At 35.2% G+C, this 19,036-nt stretch overlaps 3 protein-coding genes across 3 annotated transcripts; 2 read left to right on the top strand and 1 right to left on the bottom strand.

Moving 5' to 3' along the window:
- Positions 1-357: 357 nt before the first annotated feature.
- LOC120637723 (ras-related GTP-binding protein A) lies at positions 358-7,600 on the bottom strand. The gene is made up of 7 exons (XM_039909686.1): positions 7,322-7,600; positions 7,137-7,236; positions 5,602-5,819; positions 4,967-5,133; positions 4,091-4,184; positions 3,427-3,579; positions 358-1,432 (listed from the first exon to the last, which is right to left on the bottom strand). The coding sequence occupies exons 1-7, from the start codon at positions 7,331-7,333 to the stop codon at positions 1,253-1,255; spliced, it is 924 nt and encodes a 307-aa protein (XP_039765620.1). The 5' UTR covers positions 7,334-7,600; the 3' UTR covers positions 358-1,252.
- A 329-nt stretch (positions 7,601-7,929) lies between these two features.
- Positions 7,930-10,253, top strand: LOC120637722 (HBS1-like protein). The gene has a single exon (XM_039909685.1). The coding sequence runs from the start codon at positions 8,048-8,050 to the stop codon at positions 10,073-10,075; it is 2,028 nt and encodes a 675-aa protein (XP_039765619.1). The 5' UTR covers positions 7,930-8,047; the 3' UTR covers positions 10,076-10,253.
- Positions 10,254-10,447: 194 nt separating this feature from the next.
- Positions 10,448-11,840, top strand: LOC120623333 (prefoldin subunit 1-like). Its single transcript, XM_039889300.1, has one exon. The coding sequence runs from the start codon at positions 10,581-10,583 to the stop codon at positions 10,959-10,961; it is 381 nt and encodes a 126-aa protein (XP_039745234.1). The 5' UTR covers positions 10,448-10,580; the 3' UTR covers positions 10,962-11,840.
- The last annotated feature ends 7,196 nt before the right edge of the window (positions 11,841-19,036 follow it).

Raw genomic sequence — 19,036 nt, forward strand, 5'->3', positions numbered from 1 at the left:
GGCTAAGTTTGTTGTGGGCTCTTGTGCGCGTTTGGAACACTCGTAGCACTAGTTTTAAGTTTACGAATATGGTTATCGCTATCATCTCATGTAATGAACGCATCAAAAGTGCCACCTATGGGCTTACTTAAATAAAGATATTTTTGACTTTGACTTTCCCGAAAACTATTACGTTAAAATGAAAAAAAAACCGCATTATGAACAAAAGTGAGCTGTGGACCATTTTTTCTTATTTTTTTTCATTTTAAACTTAATATTCTGAGTAGTACGACCAGTTCTACATTATGGATCTTTAACAATACCTATTTAACTGTGAGTAAAAATAAATGTTAGTTACCCGTTGTGACTATCAATGATGCAGGGGACATCAAGAATATTAGAGACCAAGTCGCCGCGTTCTAGTACTAAGCGCATACGATTTACTTTTACAATCAGTAGAGTTTTTGGCAGTTTATACATTTAAAAAGTAAAATGGTATTAAGATGTTTGATCATCACATCAACCATTTACCGGCTATAATACTACAGGGCACGGGTCTCCTCCCTCAATGAGAAGCGTTTAGTCCACCATAACAATTCTTTAAATTATGAAAAATTGCTGTGCTTGGGGCACAATAAATACTTAAAAAAATATATATATTAATAGTTTTTTTTATTTTTTAAACTCTACTCTTTATTACCCTATCGAGTAGTTTTCTAGTCTATAGATTATAAAATGTAAATTTTAAGATTTAATCGCTGACTCGCAAATTCTTATCTACTGGTTTTTATTTTTCAAGAGTTTTGTTAAAAGTATTTCTAAACAAAATAGAGTTTTAAAACCAAGTTTTTAGTTCCATTTCGATTTGATACAGTGTTTTGAAACACGAAATCGACTCTAGGAGTGACGACAAATAATGATTTCGACAAGCCTCTACCTAAACGAAAATTTGAAATAGGGAATGGTGACATTTGTTTTCGTACAAGCTGATCATCGCCTTGTCTGTGTCCATGCCATAGACACACTACTAAAACTTTGCGTTTGTAGGGCGATTCTTAAATTCTACAATATTATGGTTTGTCGTATCCTGTCTCTCACTTATGGTATATTATGTAAAACCTACACATATGTTCTATAAGAGAGAGGGTGTTTTGCGCAGTAGATGATTATTATTCCGGCTGTTTGAATTTTGTTATGACTCAATACGCATTGCGTGACGTCGGATAGTTAGCGTGTTACAAGTATGTTTCCGGCCTAAGGCACTAAAATCTCTTCACTGGTACTGGCTCGGGGCGCTGGAAGATACTTTTTCGAGCTTTTCAAAATGTTTCCTCGCGTTCCTGATGTTGATGAGAGCTGCCTCGGAGGGGATCTTGGGGTCGGACATTTCGACCATGACGTATGTGTTGCTCGTAAACCCATCAATAAAGGCCGCGAATACGCTATTTCTCACCTGTAAACAGGAAATATACAAAATCAAATATTTGTAATCAATAAAATCAAATATGTTATTTCCTAACTTTACGCTTTTACACCATGATCCCTAAGGTAATTCTTGACCTACCAATACATACATTTAAAAAATGTGTAAAAACACATCTAATACAGCGAGGTTACAATACATTTGATGAATTCCTTAATGAGCAACAAAGCTCGCTCTCATCTCCCGCAAGATAGAAAAATGATTGTAAATGTTTATGTTGGAAAAGAGCAACTACTGAGTTTCTTGCCGGCTCTTCTCGGTAGAATCTGCTTTCCAAACCGGTGGCAGAGTCAATATGTTGGAAAAGAGCAACTACTGAGTTTCTTGCCGGCTCTTCTCGGTAGAATCTGCTTTCCGAGCCGTTGGTAGAGTCAATACAAACAAACAAACCTGACGTTTCAAAAGTGCTTATAAAGTATTCCTACTTGAAATAAATGAATTTTGAATTTGTTTTTTAAGTTCCTGAATGTCATACAAATCTGTCATTACTTCAAAAATTATTGCTGAATGGTTAAAACCGTTTTGTAATTAAGTTTTAAAAAAATCAGAAAAATTATGCATGGCAAAAGTTTCTAATTATTGAATAATAATTTAAATCTAGCTATTAAAACATTTTTAGTAATACTACCTATGTAGGTACTTTTTTATTTAGTTTTGTTTTGGAATATATATAATCCTCTACTGTGTAGTAACCTTTTTTACATAGACTTTCCTTGATTTGAACCTCCCTTCTGGTAAATTTAGAGCTTCTGATGGAATTTTGTTATACAATCGTACGCGTAAAAATTAATCGTAATTATTGTGTGTAGATGTGTGTTAAATGTGCCGTGTGATACTCTTCCCACGGGTGTCATACGAGGCGACTAAGATGATATAACGGAAAACGGTCAGCAGCTCCTCTGTGCTACTACTACTAAGTACTGCGATCAACAACCTGTCTGCCCCGCGTGGTGATTATGGGCAAATCCTCCCATTAAGAGAGGCCTTTAGTCCAACAGTGGACTGGCATAGGCTGTATTAGATTAGCTTTCGTAGGGCAGAGTTCGAATCCGAGCACGCACTTCCAACTTTTCTAAGTTATGTGTGTAAGGAATTAAAATATCACTTGCTTCAACGGTAAAAGAAAACATCGTGAGGAAACCTGCATGCCTAAAAGTTCTCCATAACGTAGTCAAAGGCGTGTGATGCCCACCAATCCTCACTGGGCCAGCGTGGTGGACTACAGCCTTTACTCCTTCTCACTGTGGGAGGAGACTCGTGCCCTGTAGTAGGCTGGTAATGGGTTGATATTGATGACGGCCGATTGGCGCAGTTTGCAGCGACCCTGCTTTCTGAGTCCAAGGCCGTGGGTTTGATCCCCACTACGATGAGTATGATGAGCATAAATGTTTTTCAGTGTCCGGGTGTTTTTTATGTATATACTAAGGTATTTATGTATATTATTCATAAAAATATTCATCAGTCATCTTAGTACCTATAACACAAGCTACGCTTACTTTGGCGTCTAGATGGCGATGAGTGTATTGTCCTAGTATATTTATTTATTTTATTTGTTTGATATGATGAGTAGTGCCTTCTCTCACATTTAAAACCCTTACGATGTTAACAAGCAATAGTAATTTCTTTTTTATATTCCGTACGAAGCCTTTTCCTCAAGATGAGAAGTTTCTAAGTCGTTCTTTTTTTCTACCTTGTAGACCCAAATAAATGATACTTGGGTGTTCGGCTTTCCTTAATAGCTTTTTTTTCCGAAACTGTTATTTTATTTGTTTTTTACCAACAAGAATAAATTTTGGTTCTGCGACAGTCTTCCAACAGGTGGCGGTTGATTTTGCACATGGGCGTTTCAACATTGGCAAATAACAATTTAGTGAATATTATTATAAATAAACAACAATATCTATAACGAACTGCAAGAAAATAGGTTAAACCATCCTAGTGAGCAAATTACAAAAACCATTCACCTCCATGCTTTGGAACTGGGCCGCTAGCTTGGAACAGGACAGTTTGAACTGTTTAACGATGTTCGAGACTTTTTCGAACCGATGCGCGTCACGGTGCGGCCGCCTTTGGCAGTGTGACACCACAAGAAAAGTAGCCCGCTCAAACAAAAGTACCTGGAATAGAAAAAAAAACTTTACTAGCCACTTTAGTGGGTTTCTTTATGAGTACCGAAACACTCTTAATAGAGCAGAACAAAGTTATACCTTGTTAAAAAGTTATGAATATTTTGGTTAACCTATCCACCATTTTTATTTATTTCCAAGATTGCACCCACACATTGGTAATTATATTAATCCATAGCTGGCATCACTACAAGTCTCTATAGGTGCATTAGGTACTAAAATATTCAAACCCCTATGGTTAAAACCTTTATTGGCTTACAATTGAAAGAAAATATATATTAATTTTTAAATACATAATTTTCACTTAAATATTTTACAATAAATTGAATATTGGATACCAGACCTTTTTATAACAATTTCTAAGCTAACGGTTACTGAAATAAAAAGTGTGAAAATAGCATAAACCAAACTCCTAATATGGAAATGGTACCAAATACTATTAGTTTTTACCAGTTTTGTACCAAAGTATTAAAATTAACAAAGAAAAACAATTATTAAGTACCTCATCTGCATCCACGATAGCTGCAAACTGCTTTAGTGAAGATTCTAATGCTTTGACATTAGGTATTAATTTGTAAACTATGCTTGACCATGCCCTGGAAATAAAATATATAAATAACAAACCTACTTTTAATTTTTATAGAACCAATATTTTCTACCACTCGTGGGCAATATGGTGTTAGCTGAAGTATTACTCTGATTATGATTGACTTTAATCATCAATATTTAAAGATCTTCAACATATACATATTATGTAATATTGATGTTGAGTCCTTAAAATTGAATGTAAAAAAACTAAACAGTTATTACAACTCTTTTAATATAATACAAGAATCATTAACTTTTTTAACAAACAAAACCAATGACCAACTTTATTAACCATAATTGGTGTTTTTTTAGCCTCAGTAAACACAGTAGTAGCGGTAGTTTTGAGGGACTAAGTTCAGAATATCACATACATGAGAAAGGTTTGCCACTGCAGCATATTATAGTCTTTAGAGACTAACAGGCTAAGGACAGCCAACCCAAAAATTCGTAGTAATGGGTACCAATCAGTCTATATGCACACAACATGAATTGAATTACTAAATACATGATTGGGTCTACTGTATGTCATGCAGCACGGGACCAGTCATGATTGGCCATAAGTTAATCTGTCAGCATTTTGACTATCAAAATAAACATATGCGGGGCACACTTCATAAGCCATTCCCACCGAGGCAATATCTTTGTTAAGCTATTTTTGAGCAGTAGTTATGCTTCTGTGTATTTATCGTTTGCTGGCTGAGGAATATGATGACAGTGTTGTCAATAATTCTTCTGAAGAGATTATTGTAATAAAAAACAATTCTAACACAGAAATAATTCTAGTTCTTACTTGTATAGAGTTTCATCCCATATACTAGTTCGGAAGCAAGTACATTCAAGAGGTCGAGAGAGCCTTTTGAGATCCTCTTCACGTGATCTGAACATTTCTTCTTGCCTTTCTTCAGCTACTAAGTCCATTTTGTGTACTAGACAAAATATTCTTGCTTCTGGAGAATTCTAAAAAGATTTTAACGAGTTAATAAACAATGTTTGACGCTGGAACAATATTGGCCTGATTGGTCAAACAATTGTATTAGCATGCAAGATAGAGTGTTAGCGAAAATCGGAGAGAATTCAGCAAAGTATCAAATTGATCACAAACTGAAAGTTAACATTAAAAAATCAGAAATAGATTGATCAAATCCAAATTGAACAGGTTCATTTACAATGCTTATTCACCCACAGAGCATGTAATATATATATATTAATTGTGCACAAACTACAATATGAAGTTATGTAGTGGTTAGATAGACTTAGGGTCAAAGTGCCAACATTTCTAGCAGATAAATAAATATTAGCTTCATGCCAATACCAATCTATTTGTATTAAATAAGGACATATTTTTGTTATTTATGATCCAGAAATAATAAACTTTGGTACATTTTGAGTTAGGGACAATAGATTTTATATGTGGGCTTTATATACCTGTAAAATAGCTTCCAAACATGATTGGTAATAATGTGTATCTTTTTCCATTTCTCTGCTTTCAACATCAAACACATAAATGAGAACTTCCACATTTCTGAATATATTGTCTCTCTGTGATGCAAAGTAATTTTCCATGAACGCCTCTTGCCCTCCGCAGTCCCATAGGTTGAGGACAAGATTGCCCAAGAATCGTACATGGGAATGTTCAACATCAACTGTAACAGAAATTTATAATTAAATGGCACTAACTGTTGTTTCTAGGTTTATATTTGCTAAGTCCTTTACTCTATCAAAACCATTAAATCTGCAGTTCTTTAACTGATTTTATATAGCCAATAAATGTTTACTAGTACTCTTTGATTATATTTCTTTACCATGAGCATGCATTGATATACAAAGATTACACACCCTGATGTTCTGTAATCTTTGTATATAATTTACTTTTATATACAAAGATTACAGAACATCAGGGTGTGGAGGGTTTCATACTTACAACCCTTTTTGTAATCTTTACATTCTAACTACTGAACCAAAAGCCATTCCAGTAACTTTAAAGTAGGACCTCATAGGAATTGTCATCATTAGATTATTACTGTGCAAAGGCCAAAAGGCTCTCTCAATAATTACTCAACATGACTCAATAATGACTGAATGATAACCATTTTATTTGTCAACATTTCGGTCAACAGCTCCAAATATAATACAATGCATTGCACCAAGTCACACAATCTACCTCCATGTTCTTGAACCTTAATCCTTATTTATAATATAAATATGGAAGTGTGTGTGTTTGTCCTTTCTGTACATGCTAAGGAGTAAGTTGAAAGGATGTCAAGTAACAAAGGCTACTATTTATCCCAGGAAAACAAACCGTTCCCACAGGATTTGTAAAAATAACTGTAGTAAACTCAGGCAACAGCCAGTTAGAAATAATTGTTCCATATTTTCATTATCATTCTAGTAATAATTGTAAAATCTGTATCAGATATAACCAATAATTAGGTGTATTAAATAATAATAATAATGCTAAAAGAGTGAGTCAATTCAAGCTTCTGTTACAAATATAAATAATGTTACTTACAAGGGAATGTGCCTTTGGGAACTTTATAATATAAACCTTATTTAAGTAAGGCTACAGTAACCTTTAGTGAATCATAAGTGTATTTAAAATCAACATGTTTTGCTAATAAATGTTGTATACCTTGATGTTTAGAATACTTTATTTTCTCTCCATCTCTTTTCAATAATTTGACATTCAAGAAAAAACTATGTGTAATAATGCAACCGTTTAAAGAGCTCCCCCTTCCCAGTTCCCTGAGTGAAAGAAGAATCATTCAAAAAGGCCCAAGAAGTTCAGCATTTGTAAATATTTGTCAAATATATCTTGAAATAAAAAACCCTGCCTTATTGGAAATATTGGTTGATACAAATTGGAATTAATGAGTTAATTATTATACATACCTAAATTAATGATCAGTCCTGAATATTTGTTTCTTGTTAGAAGTAATAGATTATGTAGAATGTAAACTTACTTGTGGCCCCTAGTCTCCTAGTGTCTCTAGCAATATAGTTGGCAAATATGATAGACCTCATACTCGTCTTACCGGAACCACTCTTCCCCATCAACAGAACCTTAAATATAACATATCAGAGGCCTTAGTAACAGCAACAAATATTACAGCATGCAATTCGTTAGATGGGATTTCTATTTGCATACCTTTTTCTTCATGTTAACCAACTTGTTTGGGGCCAGGGTCTAAGATCAAAAACCAGAACCAGTATCTAGTATTTAGTGTTACTGCAATAAAATCTTTTGCAACTTTGTACAAGTTCCTTAGAAGTATTTATCTGATTTCTTTCACAATGGAACTGTGTTGATAGAAATTAAATATTCATCAAAAACTAAAACAGAGTACAGAGTAGTGGGCGTTGCGTTCTATTAAATTATTGCTTGATTGATTTACACGATTTACGATACCTACGACTGCAAATTAAAAACGAAATATAAATTGACTGACAGTCATTGACATATTTTGTAATTTGACATCTCTATCGTTCTCTATCTATCGTTTTTGCTTTTGGTCTATGATCATGATCGACGATGATTTTTGTCTCTTCGGTTTCGATAGACACGGAAGTTTGAAGTGCGTGGTAGTAACTTTCACCTCTTTTAAATAAGCGTTTAATTATAATAATAATAATAATAATAATAATAACAAATTTACGGCTGTACGATGTTATATCTTTGCCTTTTTCTTAACGGAAAGAAAAACGAAAAAATAAATTAATGAAACCTGTCAACCTGTTTTGTTAAACTGTCATTGTCATATTTTGAATTAAAAATCTGAATTTTATTATTTCAATGTAATTTGCAATATCGTGTTGAATCTATGAAAACGCAACATGTGTTTAGAGAAGTAGTTTTCATTTTTAGATCTGCAACATGGCTCGTCATCGCAATGTAAGAAATCGGAACTATTCAGATGAATACGATTACGATGATGTTTATGGACATTCTGTTGAGGAGGACAGCTGTATGTCCCCTAGTGATGCGGAGCAGTGGATGTACGATCGTTCCCGCGACCAGAATGCTATGTCTAATTTTCTAGACGGTCGAAATGATATCCAAGAGGAGACTGAGGAGCAGACCGCCGCGGCACATCGCAGTTTTGAGCGGCGCGAGTCTATGGATCTGCGTGGACTGAACTTAAAAGAAGATGACGAAGCAAAGCTTATGTCATGTCTGGATGAACTACGGAATGTTTTCGGTGATACAATTTCTGAAAACATTTTAGTGCACTCTGTGCTCAAACACAGTTTTAATTATGATAAAGCATTAGATGAAATACTTAATAATAAGACTCAAAAAGACGTAAAGGAACCGGTAGTGCCGCTGAACCCTGTTATTATTGAATCTGTTAAAGCACCTGTAATAGTTACAGTTGATACTCCAAAAGTCATTACAACAAAAGTTGAACCTAATAAAGCAGCTGTAATCAAAGGTTTTAGGATTGGTGATGAAAGTCCAAGAAGTTGCCCACAAACTCCCAGAGATCAGTCACCGGCAAATAGAGATAGAACCCCTTCTAGAGCAGATCAAGTAGATGACAATAAAGTTTATATAAAAGTGAAAGAAAACAAACTTGATCCCAATGCACAGTTCAATATTGAGAGAGGATCTGACAAAACTCATCTTTACATAGTTGTTATAGGTCATGTTGATGCTGGTAAATCTACTTTGATGGGACGCCTTCTGTGTGAACTAGGAGAAATTAGCCAAAGGACTTTGCATAAATATGAGCAAGAGAGTAAAAAAATTGGAAAACAAAGCTTCATGTATGCCTGGGTGCTAGATGAAACTGGGGAAGAGAGAGTGAGGGGTATAACTATGGATGTGGGAAAGGCTCAATTTGAGACTAAAACAAAGAAGGTGATAATTTTAGATGCCCCTGGCCATGCAGATTTTATACCTAACATGATTACAGGTGCAGGGCAAGCTGATGTGGCCTTACTTGTGGTGGATGCTACAAGGGGAGAGTTTGAGTCTGGTTTTGAGCTTGGGGGACAAACTAGAGAACATGCTTTACTGGTTAGATCTCTTGGAGTCAACCAGCTAGCTGTGGCAGTCAATAAACTAGACACTACTAACTGGTCTCAGGAGAGGTTTAATGATATTACTAACAAACTGAAAGTCTTCCTCAAACAGGCTGGTTTCAAAGACTCTGATGTTACATTTGTGCCTTGTTCAGGTCTTACAGGAGAAAATCTTGTTAAACCTCCAGCAGAAGCTGAGTTACTTAAGTGGTACAGTGGCCCTTGCTTGCTAGATGTGATTGATAAATTTAATGTTCCTCAGAGACCAGTGTCTAGGCCATTCCGTATGTCAATTAATGATATCTTCAAGGGCACAGGCTCAGGGTTTTGTGTAGCTGGTCGCATTGAAAATGGTGTGCTCAATAAAGGTGACAAAGTTCTTGTTTGTCCATCAAAAGAGATGGCTGAGGTACGAAGTTTGAGCATTAATGATCTAGTAAGCAATGTTGCATTTGCCGGTGACCAAGTCAGTGTGACTCTATCTGGTGTTGAAATGCAAAATGTTGCAGTGGGATTTATATTGAGTGATCCAGTTCAACAGGTTCCAGTTACGACACGCTTTGAAGCTAGATTAGTAGTTTTTAATGTAAAGGTTCCTATAACAAAGGGGTTCCCTGTTTTAATACATCATCAGTCACTAGTCGAGACTGCAAATATTGTAAAGCTTAAGGCATTATTGAATAAGAGTACTGGAGAAGTATTGAAGAAAAAACCCAGGTGTTTGGGAAATAATTCAGTAGCAGTTGTAGAAATAGAGGTTTCTAGACCAATATGTATTGAGCGGTACAAAGATGTCAAAGAATTGGGACGTATAATGCTACGTGTTGCTGGAGTGACAATTGCTGCTGGTCTTGTGACCGATATCTGTAACATTTGATTCATCTGATATCTGCATAATATCACATTAAAATGCCAAGGTTTCTTACCTTACCTAAAAAAACAAATGGCTATATTTAGTGTAAGCAATGGTGCCTTGGTATGATAACACTAATGTACAAAATTGTATTGTGCTATACATAAGTTATATATAAACTATATAATTATTGCTATTTATCTAATACATATTATTAATAAAATTGTTAAGATAGAAAACTGAGTTATTATTTACAAGAAACTATCTGCGGAAACTTTATTAATCGGATGGATAGGTGGGTAGGTAGTATTATCTAAAAATATACCAAACTCTCGGAATCAACTAGGTGATGCAAATATATTTATTTCATTCCAGGCTGAACATCTGTGGTACGAGTAAAAGTGTAACTTGTTTGTCTATGCCATAACCTCAAACTAAAACGTCATAACGTCAGTATCGTACCTTTAAAATTTAATATTTTAAGTATTAAATCGTGTTAAAATTTCGATATATTGAGTATCATTCTAAAATGGCAAAGCCTGTGGACCTAGAATTGAAAAAAGCATTCGTTGAATTGCAAGTAAAAATGGTAGAGACCAGTAAGAAGATCCAGGTGATAGACAGCCAAATTGGTGTCTTGAAAAGAGTGTTACAACATGCAGACATTACTCAGCGAGAGATCAGTACTTTACCACCAGAAACCAAAACATATGAGTCTGTGGGCAGAATGTTTCTTTTAACGGACTTGGCTGAAATCAAAAGTAATCTTAGCAATAGGACTGCTCTCCTAACTTCACGGACAGTGGAGCTAGAGAACAGCAAAGAATATTTAGAGAAGAACCTTAAAGAAAGCGAGAACAATATCAGGGAGATGGTACAGCAGAAGAAAGAACAAAGCGAGGCCAAGTAACTTTAATTTTGGAATTATGCTTAGGATATTGGCTTCAAAGCCTAATATAGTCACTTTTAAATATCAAAATAACCTTTTGCTATGTTTTTAATAAACATGTATTCTAATTAATATAGGTAAGCTTCCCCAAGCAGTCATTGATGGCAGATAGGGTTTACAATAATTGTTAGTTGCAGTTGCTACCATTTTCTTTTCTTATAAAACCGTGCTTTAAGACTAACTATAAGCAACATGGCAAATTTCTATGATTTGAAAAGCCTAACTGAATTCTCTTGTTTATATACTGATCTAAGGATGCATTTACTGAATGGCAAAAATTATCAGGCACAACTTAAAAGCATTAATATTATATATTTGCTTTTTTTTTTATGCATTTAGTGTACCAACCTTATCATAAATATACTATAAGATAAATACAATAGTATACAATTTGAAAAGAGTGTGACAAATTTAGTGTTATAAATAGAAATTGTGATTTCAACATGTTGTAACTCATAAGTTTGGTGTTTGGGGGATGGTATTTAAACTTTGCTAATTAAATAATATTATGTATTCAGATAAATAGACATGTTGGTTTCTTAAGAGAAGGTTGTTATAGTGGTTTATGTTTATGGTGTCTTACATTTTGTTTAGGCAAATGGATCTCATTGGGCTCTTGCCTTGTATTGTACAGGGCTCTAACAACATTCTCTTTTTTGATTATCCAGTCGTAGATTAATTATTTATTAGTCATTCATATTGTGTGTGTTCCCGGGTTCAATCACTTATATGGGGCAATTTAAGAATTTATAACTTATGTATTCTCTCTGGTGTGGCCTGGTTGGACCCTTCACCTGTGGTTAGTTACTACACTACCTATAAACATTTTTGATGGATTTAGCATTCTGGTATGATGCTGCATAGAGATTCCGTAATAATATAAGTACCATACTCTTAATTGGTTAGCCTGATACCAGCTTAAACTGCACCATCTTTTAGGCAAGATTGCAGTCAATGGCTAATTAGTAGTGTAATAAAAAAAAATATATATTATTTGTCCCTGATTCTCTATTGGTTTTAAATTACTACACTCACATTTTACAATTGTATGATTTGAATGCAACAGAGAATCAGAGAATCTTAATATTATAAGTATGTCTATTGACTGTAACCCATTCCCATCATATCAATTTTATGAATGTGAATGGGTTTTTTTTTACCAAATTTGCATCCAGAATATTATGTTAATATACAATATTTAAAAAATAGGTTTATTGGACTTTGAACAGTCATTATGTTTTATTATTTACTCTAAAACAAGATTTATTAATTAATCTCCAGGATTACATGTATTTTTAATTTGTTGTAAAGCCTTGTATGATTAAATCTTAAAACAGTACAAAATATTTTGCTGATTATCCTCATCCTTTAAATTGTAATACATATAACTTTTAATTATTATAATATGCTTCATCAAAATTATGTTTTTTTTTATTCACATACCTAGACTTTACTGCCTCAATTAGGGAATGCTTAATTGTAGAGTTATCTTGTAAATACTTCAATATGGCTGATTAGACAGAGATAGATGTCCACTAAACGATTGAAGCAGAGTGGCTCTACATCTCATCATATGAGAGGAGGAAAATGCACAAAATTGGAACACAAATATACCACTTCTTTAGACCCTCCATACTGACATTTTGACGACCTCTCTTTGTTGAGGTCGTCAAAACCATTGTCAACGCTGTGGTCTTATAAGTCGGAGGTCCCGGGTTCGATCCCCGACAGCACGGCTAGCATGGGCTGGAGATAACTGTTGAAATAATATCCAAATAATATATGTGTAATAATAAACTGAGGTAAACTTCTCCTATTCCATGTTCCTGGGCTTTAGGAGGTGGACACGTTAATTATATCCCTTAATTTTTATCTCCTACCCGTGCTAGCCCTGCAGAAGCACTTAAGAAATTTATATCTTCTGAATTTTCTCTGGTCTTCACAAAGACGTGCAGCCACGCCGCGTAGAAATCGATTAGGGGCATGTGGAATAATGTAACTACCATCCCTTTAACAGGTTAGCCCGTGACCATTTTAGACTGCATCTTCACTTACCATAAGCAGTCAAGATAATACTTGTAGAGTTAGAAAAATAAAAAAAAAGTTAGAAAATTCCGTGCTCTTTCTTCTTCCTGAATATTTGTTGACTGGCCTAATATTGCTATTTTATACTTAGCTCTGCTCGATGATGTACGGTAGGCGACGGGCCTCTTTACCCATACCTAGCTATGCCACTACCTACCGATTCACCATCAACAACATCAACACATTAACGGCCCACTACAGGTCAAGGGTCTTCTCTCATTATGATAAGGGTTCCGCGCGTAGTCCATGACGTTGGGCGAGTGTTGATTGGTCGACATCACAAGCACTTAGGAACATTATGAAGAATTCTCTGGCACGCAGGTTTCCTCACGATGATTTTCTTTACAATTAAAGCAGGTGATATTAAATTGCTTAAATTAAAAAAGCACGTAACTCCGAAAATTTACTCGAAATAAAATGAATTTAATAGGTTTGCTTAGTAGGTCTGTATATGTTTTTTATGAATCCTATCTCTTCCAAGATCTTATTGCGGTAAGGTTTTATTTTTACTCAAGATATATACTTTTGTATTTAGAATAATATGAATGAAAAAATTTCTGTGGCTAGTGAAAAAATCAAATGTATTTTGACTCCCTGGGGAAAGTGTGCGCGGGTAAATGTACGCACGCGTACACTAAACTGCTTACTCAATTTGGAGTCTGCTCTCTAACAGAAGCAATTTAATGCTTGCAAATTAATGCGTACAAATATTTTCAAATAATAGTTAGAATTAAGTAATATTATGATTATTCTTTAATTAATCATAGTTAAGGTTAATATGATAAATTAAAGTCATCATTTTATTTGAAACTTAGTAAAATAAACACTGAGGACATGAATGTAAGTGAGTTAGTTTGTAAGTACACATTTGAAAAATATGATATGTTTTTAAGCGGCTTAACCGGAGGAGGAGGTACTCAATTCGGTTATATTCTTTTTATGTTTGTTAGTTCAGAACTCTGTCATTTATAAACTGATTCTTAAAATTATTAATTTGTTTGAGACGATATAATTCCCACGTGGTCCCATATTCATCAGGTCAATTGTAGGGAAAGCGATTTACTGGTACTTTCCTTGCTACAAAATTAGTTACTGGTACTTCCTTGCTATTACATGAAAAGGTATACGAAGTATATGATCTATGTCTACGACTTAAAAACTTTGTAGAAAATATTTATTTCTTGCTATTTAGTTGTATAAGTCTGTTTATTTCGGTCAAAAATTTGTTTGTATTCAAATAAGTCAATATTGTGCTAAGCTAGGAAATGCTTTAACTTACCCCACGTACCGTTACCCAGTGCGCATTAGCAATACAGGGCAACTGAGGGCATTTAAAATGAAAATAAATATTTAAATAGATGGAGGGGCAGTGAGCGGGTCATGTCTGTCGTAGGATCGATGGCCGTTGGGGCAGACGTGTTCTAGAGTGGAGACCGCGAAACGGTAAGCGCAGTGTGGGACGACCTCCACCCCGCTGGACAGATGACCTTAAAAAGGTGGCTAGAAGCGGCTGGATGAGAAAGGCGGAGGACCGTTTGTGGTGGCGCGCTCTTGGAAAGGTCTTGTTCAGCAGTGGACGCTTGTAGGCTGTTGTTGATGATGATGATGATGATGAAATAAATATTATCTCCCTTTGCATTGCAGACTTGCAGACAATTACCAATAACCCAAGAATTAAGAGAAAGCGCTGCCCCATTAACCCTGTATGACCTAAATGATGAGAAGCAACGTAGTTGTAGAAATTCATGAAAGTAATCTCATAAAGTAATTTCCTAGATTACTTTCGGAGCAGTCAAAGTGAACTACATTTTCGTACCGTGGAAACTCATTTGTCATTTTTTATTCCATTTGCTTTACGTATGCTGTTCTATGCGCCTGAATTGAGGACAAAATGAGAACATCGAAATACGAGCTCGTTTGTGACTGCGAAATGTTTGTCAGGAATACAGGCGGAATAATGGGACAAAGTCTATATTCCTTTGTATATGCACATTCCCTCAGACATTATTAGATTGATATATAAGTAGGTATATATCTTTAAAGTGGCTATGTACAACTATACAACGCCTAGTTTGATAATATTAACTACTGTTTTACTGCGTGCCTGAGTACCACCTTTACTAGCCTTGTGTATTTCATTAATATATTATGTCCAGTACTAAATACGATAGTTGCATATGAAGCAGTCACAAGTGCCCCTCAGCCTACTCGGCTCCACACAACTTCAACATGGCAATCATTACCGCAACAAAGCGGCCAGAACTAATTACCTGGAGGACGCTCAAGGCCAAGTAACCCTTGACCGCACCAGGTGTAGAGCACCTCGTCAAGAGTTGCTCTAATTTAAACACAGACGAATTGCGGCCAAGCACTATAGTTCGTAGTACGACATTAATTTAATTTGTAGAAACTTTTTTATGATTTTACATGTGCAAACACTAATTTCTTGTTGTCTCGAACGTATAACAACCTTCCTGGCGCAACGGTGGGCGCTGTGGATTTCAGTGGGAATTCCTGGGTTCGAACAAGCAAGGACGCTTGTAGGCTTGATGATGATGATGATGAAATAAATATTATCTCCCTTTGCATTGCAGACTTGCAGACAAATACCAATAACCCAAGAATTAAGAGAAAGCGGGACGGGGGGGGGTCGGGAGGCTTCGGCCCTGGCTAGTTACCATCCTACCGATGAGGACGTTCCCCGACGACGTAACAGGTTAGCCCGTTACCATCTTATACTGTATTATTACTTACCACCAGGAATCCAGTGGAATTTTTATCTACTTACTGTTTCTATTACTGTACTAGAGAACTTAGTAGAATATAAGGAATATGTTGATAGCTAGGTGGTAGAACCTTAACGTAAGTAGGTAAACATATAACTATATACCTATATCCTATCAATAATCCAAACAATGGTAAATTTTCGTACCAATGTTTTGAGCGATATTAATTCAACTTTATTACTTTGAATATTATTTTCACATAATTCGTTCCTACATTATTTAATAGTTCAACATGTCATATCTATTTCATATGCGGGTAAAATAATCAATAGCTATTACTAAAATTAAAGTCTATTAGGATGCGATCCTTCACTTACGGAACCAATTAAAAATCAATTATAATTAACTAGCTGTTGCCCGCGACTTCGTCTGCGTTAGATTTTGTTTTTTGACGTGGCATTCAATTTAGTTGTAGTTCTAAAAAAAAATTAAGTATTCAGTATCGCTAAGCCTTAAATGAGGGGCTTGCTGCTGTCCGCGGAGGAGTTCTGTCTATCTGCAACTACATTCAGATCTACACAAAGTTTGGGCAAAATTAAACACATATTATACATATACTCATATTATACCTCTATAGCACAAAAATAATTATTCAAATCGGTTATAATTTGTCGATTTTGTTTGTTGAGTTATGGTGTAAAATCGTCACACACTTTCATCCCCCTCTCCCACATGAACCGAGCTGAATGTCGGGATAAAAAGTATCCTATATTACTTCTAACACTTCCAAGAATAAGTGTACAAAATTTCATGAGGATCGGTTAAGTAGTTTTTGCGTGAAAGCGTAACAAACAAACTTACATTGACATTATAATAATAATAATATTACTAGCGTACCCAGCCCGCTTCGCCGGGCTAGATTTTGCTTTATTTTATTTAAACAATAAACTAACATCATTAAATTTTTAATTTGAGTCTCATAATATATTGAATCATTTATTTATCTCCGTATTCATTCTCTTCTATTCTCTTCTCGAGCGGGTGAAGATCATTATTTACACCCATGTACACCCAACAATAGAATATCATCATAGTAAATAAAAGCTGTCTTTGACAGTTCAAAATATAGGAGTGCTCCGATCGTCACCAAACTTTACAGGATTACTCGCCAGGTCAATCCGGAGATCCCCTGAAAGTTTCATTGAAATCGGTCCAGCCGTTTCGGAGCCTATACGGAACCTACCCACACACTTTCTCTTTTATATATATATTATTATTATTATTTAACTCTTTATTTGTACACCACTATGAAGTTAGGAAAATAAAAAAACAAAAGAAATACAAAGACAGAAGATATATATATATATATATAGATAAGTTAAGTAGGGAAGTAGGGATAGAGATTGCTTACTCCAAACTTAGGTACCTATATTTATTAATTTTATTATTTACTTGCCTAAGGAAGTGCGTATCTTTTGCCTAGCTACCAACATCAACCCATTACCGGCCCACTACAGGGGACGGGTCTCCCCCCACAATGAGAAGAGGTTGGGCCGGAGTCTACCACGCTGGCCAAGTGCGGACTGGTGGACTTCACACGCCATTGAAAACACTGTGGAGACCTTTCAGGTCTCAGGAGAGCGACGTAAGGACTTACGTCGCTCTCCTTCACCGCTTAAGCAATTTATATTTAAAAATGCTAAAATAAAGAACGCACATAACTCCGAAAAGTCTTTAGCGCTTGCCGGGGATCGAACTCGGTCTCCACGAATGGAAAGCCGAAGCCTTAACCTATCATCGCTTAGAATAAGTAGTAGTATAGCTTTTTGTGTCAGAGCTCGTTCGGGGACCAGGGTTTTTTGACCAGGGTATACAAAAAGAAGGAAGATGCCAGAAAATAGAAAAATCCTTCGCATTTATGAGTTATACAAAAAATTTAGGGTATGCAGAGCTTTTGTGCATGTATGAAGTGCACGCCACTTGCTCCATGCTTATTTCTGCCACCAAGCAGCATAATTGCAATGCTCTGTTTCCGTCTGAAGGATGTGGTTGCCGATGTATAAAATACAGACAAATGAGGTTTAACACCTACGCTTAAGGTTTATGTACACAGGGTGGCACTCTGTAGGACATGTTCCTAGCATGCCCTGCGAACTGTCCGTCAATTATATCTATAAAAAAATATAGGTGTATTTATACTTTTTTGGTCCATAACGAAAAACTTTTTCTCATCTGATTTTCATGACGCGCCAAACGACGTATAATTTTCAAAATCTTATTTAGTATGCTCGAATTAAATTATTAATCAGATTCGTTATACCCGTACGTCGCAAAGTGCTACCTACTCCAGTTTTAATTAACCCTACGTCGGTAAACGACAAACATTCGAACATATTGTGTTGGGGCTAATTAAATACGGCTTAATTTCCTACGCTGAGCTGTCAAGTGTATCTAATTTAGCCAAATTCCGGGAAATCTTCTCATTTAATAAATACAAAATTAGTATGATAAAATTAAATTTAAAGAATTGTTTTGTTTTTACAACATTTTTTATTTATTCAAAATTCATCTTGGAAATGTCTCTTAAGAAGTTCAAAGTTTGTGTTAAACAGAAAAGTGAAAAGTCCTATTATAGTAGAAAAATCTACATATATAGAACTACTAGCTGTTGCCCGCGACTTCGTCTGCGTTAGATTTTGTTTTTAAAGTATTCAGTATCGCTAAGCCTTAAATGAGTATAGTAGTATATATATATATATAACATGTGACTGTCAATTAATTATAGACAAATAATTTGCAATAAAATAAAATCGCGACTATAATTAAAGATCTAAGCTATCCTATCTCTTAAGTTGGACCAGACTGATGGTGTGCCAATTTAATTTAAAATCGGTTAAGTAGTTCAGGAGTCCATCGCGGACAAACATCGTGACAGGAGATTTATATATATTAAGATATCGATAAAAAAAGCTTGTGTGTGAATGATTGCTCTTCTAATCATTTTAAATGTCAAAAAAACACCCGGTTAAGTTTGTTGTGGGCTTCTTCTTAGACTAGGACGCGTTTTGAACCCTCGTAGCTTTAGTTTTAAGATTACGAATATGGTTATCGCCATCATCTCACTACCGTGTAATACTTATGTAATGTACTTCTATAAATATATTTTTGACTTTTGACTTTTGACAAATACTCCTAGTTACCTGTTTGTCTTAATAGAAGGTTCTT

Source organism: Pararge aegeria, chromosome 4, assembly GCF_905163445.1.
Source record: "Pararge aegeria chromosome 4, ilParAegt1.1, whole genome shotgun sequence".
NCBI lineage: Eukaryota > Metazoa > Arthropoda > Insecta > Lepidoptera > Nymphalidae > Pararge > Pararge aegeria.